Here is an 11743-nt window from a genome sequence, read left to right as displayed (position 1 = left end):
TATATCAACAACACATGATACCGTTCCCCGTCAGGTATCCCCGCACCACCCCAGTGCGTAGCAAAACAGCACAGAGTATCTCCTTCATCCCGAGATACTCCGACACCAGCCTCAAGGACAAGTGCCTAGCAAATCATATCTCAACTTAACCATATATACCATCAACTCATACATGAATGAACCATTGAATATATCTTCGTCAAGACAAGCTATTAATTATCCTCTATTTCCTTCTTTACCAAACACATCAGATATTGGTTTCCTTCAATAGTAATTATTTCATAATATTTAATATCACACGAATATGTATGACACTAGCCGAATTCATTAAGCAAGTCACAACAGTCACATAGTTTCTGCCCGCATGAATATTATCATCGATAATAAAAAGTATTGACGTCATCAACCGTTTCGTATTCACAAACTTAACGCATCAATCAACAACAAAATACGACAATTATAGGTTTACCGATCAAATACAAGGAGCATATAAACAAACATAACTATATATATAATTAACCACTTACTTGGAATCTCAATTAAATTAACGAGCTATGATCATCTATCTTCACATTGGCATTCACGGCCTATTTGATTTATTAGACTAGCTCATTAATCATATATACAAATGCATATAATTTAATATTCAGCTTTACCATATAAGATCATTAAGTAATAATTTACTAAGATCCAAAGACACTAAATATGGATTATAATGAATGGCATGATCTTATATAAGCTACAGTTTATCAAATAATTGAGGTAAGAGTACTAATTAACATATTTAACACTTATAATTATTGTATTTTCATCCCATCTGTATAATTTACAGATAAAAAATTATTTCGGCATTTATTTTTGTCAAAAATTAAAATATATATTTAACTCATCAATATTAAATTCTTATAAACCCTAAAGTGTACTGAAATTGAAAGAGCAAATATGCAAAATCCCCTTGAAGAAAAGAAATCAGAAGAATAGATTTTCAATTGTTGAAAGTTTAATTTATTGAAAATTAATACACTTCACAACCCAACATCTATTTTTTTATAATTTAATTAAGAAATTATGAGGAATAAATGTGGAATCTTACAATGTAACTCTGATGCTTGGTTTTGACCTCCCATTATTTTCTTCAATCATTCCCACCACAAAAGGCTCGGCGGCTCCTTGGAGTTATGAGGGGAGATAGGGTTTTGTTTTTTCTCTCTTATATATATAAGACAATTTTGATAAATTACGGAATTACCCTTATTATAAAATAAATTATGTAAATAAACTAATAATTATTTCCAATTAATATTATCACACCACATCTATTTTAAATAATATTATATTAAAATTTAAAATAGTTTTACAATTCTAGACCATCAATAATTTTTTTAGAACTATGAGGATGGTACAGTTCATCCATCTTTAAAGGAATTTCGCTTGTTCCAAGTTAAGGCATTATCTGGTCTAATCACGAATTTTTATGATTTCACCAACAAATTTGTTGAAGTTCATGCTATCCCAACCGCTTATCACTTGCAGGATTGGTAAGTGGGTTTTAGCTTTAGCAGAATTCACGTTGGTGCTAGAGGTGTCAAACTAGGTAAATGGATTAATCCAACCCATTTAATAAATGGGTCAACCCAACCCAACCTATTTAGTAGATGGGTTGAGATAACTTATTTATATATGGGTCAACATAACCCAACCCATTTATTAAATGGGTTAAATGGGTTGACCTATTTAACCCAATTAACAAAATCTCATTAAAAATTAGAAAAAATAAAAAAATACGTAAAAGTATAAAAACAGAAAAAACTTTATAATTACAGTGGAATTCCAGAAAATACTAGAATTTTGGAATTCCAGAAAATATTCGAATTCCATTATTTTTTTGGAATTCCATAAAATATCAGAATTCTACAAATGTGGAATTCCAGAATTCTAAAATTTAAGAAAATACTAGAATTCTGGAATTCTAAAATTTTAGAAAATAGTGAAAGTCTAGATTTTGGAATTCTAGAATTTTGAAATTCTAGAATATGGAATTTCAAAAAATATTGAAATTCATTTTAGTATTTCTGGAATTCTAGGAAATTCTGGAATTCCTAAAAATACTGAAATTCTAGAATTCTATAAAATATGGAATTATAAAATTCTACATTTCAGAAAATACTGGAATTCCAGAATTCTAAATTTCAGAAAATACTAAGGTTCTAGGTTCTGCAATTATGGAATTCTAGAATTCTGGATTTCTAGAAAATTCTAGAATTTTGGTGCACACTCCTCAGACTATAGTAAAAGGTCAGACCTTGGTAGACTTTTTAACAGAACATCTTTCAAGTATGGTCAAAGAAGAGGACATGGTTTTTATCAAAAAAAAAAGAAGAGGACATGGATCTGCCTATTTATGGAGCTAGCAATGTACCGTGGACCCTCAAATTTGATGGCTCTAACACAAAAAGAGTTGCAGGCGCATGTGTTATCATTGTTTCCCCTTCAAATACTAAAATTGCACTATCTTTTAACCTTGATTTTGTTTGTACCAATAATCAAACTGAGTATGAGGCATTGATAATTGGTTTGGAGTGACTAAAAGATTTAGGGGCAAAAGAAGCAATAGTTATGGGAGATTTTGAGTTGGTGCTGAAGCAGATCAGTTGGGAGTTCAAGTGTACCAGTTTATCCTTAACTCCATATTACACCATGGCAAGGAAGTTGGCAGATGAATTCGAGGATTTGTCTTTGGTATATTTACCAAGGGAAGCAAATCGGGAGGATGGCCCAAATGGCGTGAGGATTGCAAAACTGATAAACGATTGGAGAGAACTGATAAAGAGATTTTTTAGGAATCCTTCTCAGAAAGTTCTGTATGCAGTAAAAGTAAGGGGACAACATTACATGCTCCTAAAAGATGATATGTACAGAAAAGGAGATGATGGTTTGTTTTTAAGGCACATAGGGATGCCAGAAGCACTAAACGTGATGAGCCAGACACATGAAGGGATTTGTGGTGCATACCATGCGCTGGTTATTAAGAAGGCATGGATATTTTTGGCAGACAATCCTAAAAGATTGTATTAGTTCTGCTAGAAGATGCAGGCAGGGTCAGAGACGTGGGCTAATTTCCAAAGTAACTGCTGATGATATGCATCCAGTGATACCCTAGCCGTTGTGCGGTTAGGCAATGGATCTTATTAGGAAAATTCACCCACCATCATCTAAGGGTCACTCGTTTATAATAGTTACCACTGACTATTTTACAAAATGGGTAGAGGCGGTCCCTATGAAAAAGGTGGATCAAGAAGATGATATTGAGTTTATTAAAGGGCATATTGTATATAGATTTGGGATTCCACAATCAATAACCACAGACCAGGGCACCATGTTTATCAAGGAGAAAATGAGAGAATTTTACTGCTGATTATAGAATCAAGCTCTTAAATTACTCACCTTATTATCCTCAGGCAAACAGTTAAACAGAGGCTTCCAACAACGTATTCATCGGTATTTTGCAGAAAATGTTGGAAGAAAATTTGAGAAATCAGCATTTGGTTCTTTTAGAGACTCTATAGGCATATAGAACTTCAAAAAGGGAAGCTACTGGTTCTAGTCCTGTCATACCTGACCCTAAACGACCTCAATCGGCATCAGACATGAAATAGAAAGATCACAATCAACACTTAGTAGTCTCCAAATTATCCAAATATCATAAATATCACTTTTCTAGGCATTCCTCTTAAATATATATTCTAAATAAATCCATATTCCTACTACATTAGTCATTCAAGAACCTCAACATATTTACCAACTCTATTATATTACAATTGAAATACTAAAGTTCTAATGATAATTCTAACAATAACCAACAACTTCCAATCTTCGCCTAATCGGTCGGTAATCTTCTCTATATATTGTACTTTCTCACCTAAAAACATTTGAAAATGTGAGACAGAAATCGCAGTAAGCAATTATCAATTACATAAAGTACTTATACTCAAAGTAACTATATATATGTATATATATTAATTTCCAAAATACATCATATAAAATTCATATTCTTAAAAATAAACATTTTATGGATTAAACCATAATAAAATACTCAAAATAGTGCTTTTAACCAAATATGCAATTTAAAATATCATACGCTTGTTATAAACATTATTTCTCAAATTATCTCACATTGTCAAAACGTAAATCACTGTATTAAAATACTTAATACCAAAACTTGTATTCAAAATAGTTATATATATATATATATATAATATAGTTATATATATATATATATATATATATATATATATATATATATCTTTAAAATTTCAACTATACAAAATAAATAGGTTTCCAATTAACCATTTACTCAAATCAACCGTAAATCAATAAATACTTCATAAACTATATATCAATAAATACTTTATAAATCGTACATCAATAAATACTTCATAAATCTTATCCATCTCAGAGATAATCCACGTATGTATCAATCCCCACAATCGAGATATCTCATAATTTTGTCTAATCCCGCATGGTCTTACTCAACACTTCTTTTTCATACCTAATAGGTCTTTCAACTGTGTAGACATGTCGTATTTCTCATTAAATACGATCTTTCATAAAAACCACCTATGCGGATTACTCTTGATGGATACTAAAAATATTATAATTTCATCATATAACTTAAAATTAGAAATATATATATATATATTTTTTCAATACCTTTACTCAATCAATTTCCAAAATATTAAATCATAATCCATTATTGAACTAAAATCACCAACAAATAATTTATTAACATACTTATCAATACTAATTTCAATTTCATAAAACTAAAGATATAAATCATCATATATATACTTTATTTCAATAAATCATAAATTCATTAAAATTACTCTTTTGACAATATTTAATTAAAACTAAAATTTACTTTGGTAAATACATTTATAGAAAATCACTTAATATATATACATATACCTTTGTTCATAAATCAATTTCAATAAAGTTTCTCAATACACTTTTCTTTAAATTCTACTCTTCAAAGTATTAAATCCTACACAACTATTAATCAAATATACTAAGTTCATCAAAACAAAACACAAATCATGTATGCAAAGATATATATGTATATTATAAGTTGAAGTTTGCATGCAAAGATATATATGTATATATTCTTGAATATGATTTAAACTCATATTAAAACCAAATCATAAAACCTTATTTAATCAAATGCATGGTAATAATCCCCATAAAAACAAATTAATTTTCTGGAAAATATAGAGTTATACATACTTATATATATATATATATATATATATATATATATATATATATATATATATATAAACTCAAAACGGTAGTTAATAGTTACTTACTTTAGCAATAATTGAGAAAATAAACACATTAAGCCTCTAATTTGCCCCTCTAATCAGTCTAGCTGGAACCCATGATAGAACATTTCAAATTAAAATCACACCTACTAGAATGTGTATTAGGATGGCTAGAACTTACTATAAACAAATCCACTCGATCGGACTATGCAAACTCCAGATATCATAATATCACTGAAGCTGGGTCATTTTGGGTGTTTAAATAAAGAAGATGAAGAAGATGGAGAAGATGCAAATGAAATTGAAATTCTGATCTTTGTCTCCATAGATATCTGAAATGCTGGTTTGGGAAGTTGTGATTTATGTTCCCAATAAGAGGAAATTAGCCTCCAAACTATATTCATAATACTCAATTAACTCATCAATCAATAAATAACTATAATATAACCTAATATTATGGTATAATAACTAAAATTAAGGACACAATGTGACAATTCTTCCCACCTTAAAGAATTTCATCCTCGAAATTCATATTCTTTAATCTATTTTAATTTTCTTCTGAAACCATTTTCAAAATCACGAAGTTATTTCAAATTACCAAGATTCGTCATAATCATCATGAGACCAAAAATTCTAATGTTCCATTCCATTAACTTCATCATTTATCAATATCGGCATCTTTGTAACAATCATTTATATATAACTCTTAGTAACTCTAAACTTCAACCTAGTTAATTCCATCACCAATAAATCCACCATAAAATTTCAAATATCATATATTCAACTTTATATAATACACTCTATATTCATATCTTATTAGCATTAAACCAAATCTCACTTTAATAAATTTAAATCACAATTGATTTCATCCATTTCATATATATCAAATATATTTCACCCATCTCCAAGTTCTATAAATTTCTATAACAAAAAAATCACTTTTGAACCACTAATATATATGATATTATATTTTTCTTAGACTTCAAATAATCTGAATTAATGATTTGCATCAATATATAATCTTATTTCATCCTAATAATAATACTTATATCTATAATTTTTCACTCCAATCATGATTTATATTATAATCTTCAAGCATCATCATCAATCAAATATAAACCTTATTATTATAATACAATTTCCTATCAATAAGACTCATTTCATAAAATCTTAATATCCGTGTCACTTTTAAAATTTTCCATTTATTTCCTTAATTTCAATTGAACTACTATGCTATTTTTTAGGGTTAATATACATATTTGCCCCTATATTATCACGGATAAACAGATTTTCCCTTATATCAAATAAACACACGAATATATCCTTAAATTTTTCAAATTACAGCAAAAATGCCCTAATCTAAAGTGTATGCTTATTTAGCTTAACATCGTTAGTCTAGTCACCGCACTATTAATACAACACCAATTACCAAATTACACATCATTAAATCTAATTTTAAAACCTAATAAAAAGTAAAACACATGGCATACGAAAAAACCCTAAAAATTAGACCCATCTAAATCCAGCCGACTCTTCTTCTTTTTTTCTCATTGAAATCCACTGCAGTGGGATCTGTTTGAGCAACAATCGACAATCGAATGACCGAGCGAGGGCGGGGAACAACAAAAAGCATGTGATTTCTTCTCTAGAACAACGTAGAACGAAGGAAGCAGGTGTCAATCGCGATGTAACTGAGTTTCGTTTTCTCTTTTCCGATCGTCGGTCGTTCCACACTCCATCGGTAAATTCTCTATCTCTCTCTTTTCCAAAACTGTTAGATTTCCATGTTTTCCTGTTTGATTAGATTTGTGCATTTTTCTCTTTGATTGGGTGTGCCTCTAAAAGGGTTGCGATTAAATCAAGTTAAACGGCTTTTACGGTCATTAAGTTCTGGTTTACACAAGGTTAAAGAAGAAGGTCGCCAGAGTAGAATGGAAGGTATGAAATGCGTGTCTATGGTTTCCCCGTTACGTTCCACACTCCATCGTAAATTCTCTGTCTCTAGCCATTTTTGAACACCCGGTTCATGATCTGTGATGTTGATTACTAGTTGCCATTTTAAGCGAAACTTTTAGGGATACTTGATGGTTGAATACTTTTTATGTTGGGATTATTAGTTAATCATTTAGTCATTTTAGAATACTAAAATACATTAAGAAGTTTCTCATTCGGATTTGATTATTAATATAGGTGGTGAATTTAACAAAAGTTTACATCACCCACCAAAAGGTAAGACTCTCCTTATAGGTGTATTTCTGTACTTTTTTCAGACCCAGTTCATGATCTGTTAAATTGATTACTAGTATTACAAGTTTGCCATTTGGATTGAAACTTGAAGGGACACTTAATGACTATTCAGTAATTTTAATGTTGAGGTTATCTATGAATCAATAGAAAGCATATGAGATAAGTCGTAATTTAGAATACTAAAATGCTTGCAATAGATTTCCTACTTTATCTTGATTAAGTAATGTAGGTGGTGGATTTAACAATTGTTTATATCTACGTTGCATGGAAACTCTTTTCATTAACGTTTTCGGTTTCATTAACTGTAGATAGCATCAGTGGTGGGTGATTTAGATTATGATTGAATTCCCACGGATAAAAGCAAAATTTGTACTTGGGCAGGTACAAGGTTGTAAAAAACGTTAGGCGCTAGTCGGGCGGACATGGCCCTCAGGGATTAATCGGGGATTAGTCAGAATTAATCAGGGATTAATCGGATTTGTATTTTTGTATTTTTTATTTATTAATCAATAAATTATTATATAAATTCAATTAAAATATGTATTATACTATCTAAAAATAATAATATAAAATTATTTAATATAGAAAAACGTGTATATTTGTAACGTATATCTTTAAAAATGTGGAAACATCAAAATTTCAACAACAATATCATTGAAACAACTTAAAATTGAATTATAATAAACCAAAAAAATAAATTCACAATAAAAAATACTTTTGTTCATTGTCGCTTAGGCGATACCTAGGCGGTCTAGGCGGCCTAGGCAAGATGACTAAAAAGCACCTAGGAGTTAATAAAACGCCTAGAGGGACTAATTGGAGAAAATCGAGGCGGATTTTCAATTTCGAGCGTCTAGGCGGGACCTATGCGGTCTAGGCGGCCTTCGTTTCGAACAATGGGCAGGTATACCTTAAATATATGGGATGTTGGGGGACAAAGAACTATACGGTCATACTGGAGAAACTATTTTGAGCAGACTAATGGCTTGGTTTGGGTAGTTGACAGTCCAGACCTTAGGAGGTTAGATGATTTCAAAATGGAGCTTGATAATCTTTTGAAGGAAGAGGTGCGTGACAATTTATTTGTTGGTAATCTCTCACAAATTACTTTATGTGTAAATGTGCTATTTTTTCTCCCCATTACAATTTTCTCTCTAATTTTTAAACCTTATGCAGTTTTTTGCCTAGTTCATAGGTGTACTTTGTTTGAATAATGCTTAAGCATTTGATATAAATCAAACCACAATAAAATGCAGATAAAATGGTCTCTTCTTTACACACTTGGTTCTTTTAGCTGTTTGTTTTTCTGTTAAGTAAACTGTATTTTAGGTCTCTTCTTTACACACTTGGTTATTTTGTCTGTAGAATATTCATAGCATATATATGTTCTTATCAATATAATAAGAAACTTCACGGAGAACTTGTAGTTGATTACCGGATTTATTTCTATAATTACTTTTATTTATGGATTCTCTAACTATATATACTGCTTCTTATGCTACATAAAAGAAAAACAGAAGTATAGACAAATTAAAAGGCAAATAGGAGAATGAAACAATATGATTGTATAGTGGTTCACAACAGATGCTGCAGAAATTCCAGTAGTTTAAAGATGCACTATAATTTGACAAACATGTTCATTCTTTGGCACTTTAGCACAACTAATTTGTAGGTAAGAGTCAATAATGATTTGTATACCTACTATAAAAAATGTTATGGCTTTCAAAATTGCTCTGCATTGTCTGTTACAAAGAGATCTGAATGTTTTAACTATATCATTTTCCCCATAGAACATGATCACCAGATGCACACTAACATCAAGAGCAAAGAAGCTGCCATTAAAAATGCGTCTGGCTTTGCTTGCGCAGAATTTGGCAGATATGGGTATGCATCTGGTGGTGGCAGCTTGCATTCATCACCATTGAAATACACTTTCCTGGGAAATGCCCATCCCTGCTTCAGAGTAAAAGTGTTCCTGTCTTTTCTTAGAAGCACCTCGGACTGTACATTTCCGAAAGGGCCAGCTTCCATTAAAAGGTCATTGTAGAATTTCATGCCATAGAACATGCCAGTGTCATCTGCACAAACAAGTCATTTACAAGTGTTATGACTGCATCCTAGAATTTTAATCAGTAAACTTCTTCAGCATTTTATCTGTAGCTAGCTTCTGCAAATGAAAATGGAACAACTAAGTGTAGAAAATGGAACAACTTCATGGCTGAAAGCTCTTCTTCAATGCTGCAACCTCATCGGTGATTCCAAATAATGTATGGCTAGATGTATATTCGTTAGCTGTCAAATGGAGACAAATGTATACTTAAGAATCAATTTTATCACTTTCGTAATTTTAGAAATAACACTTGTGATATATTCTTTTAGACCCATTTATAAAATTTATTAAATTTAGAAATTTATCAAATTTTGATATTATATTCTCTTTTTCAAATGATTCTAAAGTTTTGTTGATTTAAATTTAAGTAATTGATCAATTATTATTATTAGGTATAAAAATAAATAAATTACTAAGAGGGGCACTTAAAACCGTCCCTACAACTAAAACGGAAAATTTTGAATTATTATAGAGGATGAATTTCGTCACTAATTGGTAGGTATTGTTTCATTTGCCAACAGATTTGTTGCGAAAATGTTTTTGCCACAAATATTTTTGTCGTTAAAGATCTAATGTGATATTTTTTAGTTGACGTGGCAGGTGATGTGGATGCTGACGTGTTACACCGTTATCAACAGTCCGTTAGATTAGGGTTTTTTTGGTGTTATTTGAAAAATATAAGGATATATTTGTGTGTTTATTTGATATAAGGGCATATGTGTTAAAACGGACAAATATAGGGGCAAATATGTATATTAACCCCTATTTTTTATATGTACCGTCATATATATTATTAATCCAACCAAATAAACTTCAATCGCTTCTCCAAACCATATAGTCAAGGAATATATAGTACCTAAATTACGATAATCAATGTTTTTTCCCCCAAACTCCAAATGATATCTTTACACATAGAAATCAATAAACATTTATAATGTCATCAAATTTTCTTATTTGACATATAAACTCTTAATTTAATCCTTATATAAACTTACACTATAATCCTCCAAACTTCAACCAAAATAACTTAACTATAATAAAAGTACTATATAAATTTAAATGTCAATATATGTATCCTCAACTGTGCTTAAGATCAAAGAATTTTATCCTCAACATTCATATCCTAATTAATTTCTCAAACAATATTCATTTTCATATTAATCATCAAATCATGAACTCTAAGATTTTCTCCCACTTTATTTATCATTGATCACCAACATCAGTATTTCTCTAAACATCATTTATATATATATAACTCTCTTATTAATTCTAAACCTCAACCCAATGAAGTTGACCAATAAAACAATAATTTTAATTTCAGATCTCATTTATTTAACTTAATAATCGATAATACACTAAATTCCTGTTATAATCTCCAAATTATTAATCAACTTCCAAAACCATTAATTGAAATCTCTGTATTTTATCTTTCTCAATCTCATATCTATTATCTTGAATTTATCATTTTATCATTTCCTCAATTTCCTATATTCCTAAGAAGACCAACTTATCATGTCATTTCAAAGTCCCCTAATCCTTGTTGCAAATCTGAAATATATATATATATATATATATATATATATATATATATATATATATATATGCTTGTAACTAACTAATAAACTCTCAAATATCAATTTCAATTCGATATCACCAAATATTCGATAACTTACTTTTTTGCAATAACCCAAATATTATTAAGCATCAAATCTCATTTTTACAACTCACTAACTAGTTACTAAATCCTCAAGAAATTCCAACTTATTTATTAACTATCACTAAATATTCATATTCCTCAATTACTATCAATTATTTCTTAGATATCACCAAATATCGATATTCCTCAATTATTATTAATCTTAGGTCCGAAAAATTTAACCTATGCTCTAATACCAAATTGTCACATCCAACCCTAAACGACATCAATCGGCATTGGACGTGAAATAGAAAGATCACAATCAACACTTAGTAGTCTCCAAATTATCCAACTATCATAAATATCAATTTTCTAGACATTCCTCTTAAATATATATTCTAAATAAATCCATATTCCTACTACATTAGTAAT

At 29.8% G+C, this 11743-nt stretch overlaps 1 protein-coding gene across 7 annotated transcripts; it reads left to right on the top strand.

Moving 5' to 3' along the window:
- The first annotated feature begins 6702 nt into the window (after positions 1 to 6702).
- Positions 6703 to 9975, top strand: LOC136206593 (uncharacterized). 7 transcript variants are annotated; one of them, XM_065997707.1, is made up of 4 exons: positions 6783 to 7059; positions 7164 to 7256; positions 7509 to 7547; positions 9356 to 9975. In XM_065997707.1, the coding sequence occupies exons 2-4, from the start codon at positions 7250 to 7252 to the stop codon at positions 9610 to 9612; spliced, it is 303 nt and encodes a 100-aa protein (XP_065853779.1). In that variant the 5' UTR covers positions 6783 to 7059; positions 7164 to 7249; the 3' UTR covers positions 9613 to 9975. The 7 variants fall into 7 exon arrangements, 1 of the variants encoding a protein (XP_065853779.1); XR_010676334.1 differs by having other exon boundaries at positions 6784 to 7059; positions 9434 to 9975; XR_010676337.1 differs by lacking the exon at positions 7164 to 7256 and having other exon boundaries at positions 6784 to 7059; positions 9434 to 9975.
- The last annotated feature ends 1768 nt before the right edge of the window (positions 9976 to 11743 follow it).

This window comes from Euphorbia lathyris, chromosome 9 (assembly GCF_963576675.1).
Source record: "Euphorbia lathyris chromosome 9, ddEupLath1.1, whole genome shotgun sequence".
NCBI lineage: Eukaryota > Viridiplantae > Streptophyta > Magnoliopsida > Malpighiales > Euphorbiaceae > Euphorbia > Euphorbia lathyris.
This window is presented reverse-complemented; position numbering and strand designations above follow the sequence as displayed.

Bases quoted from the DNA above. Each gene is read 5' to 3' on its own strand.
- LOC136206593 (XM_065997707.1), top strand. The intron at 7,548-9,355 runs GTAAGACTCTCC...TTTTCCCCATAG, and splicing joins TTTACATCACCCACCAAAAG to AACATGATCACCAGATGCAC.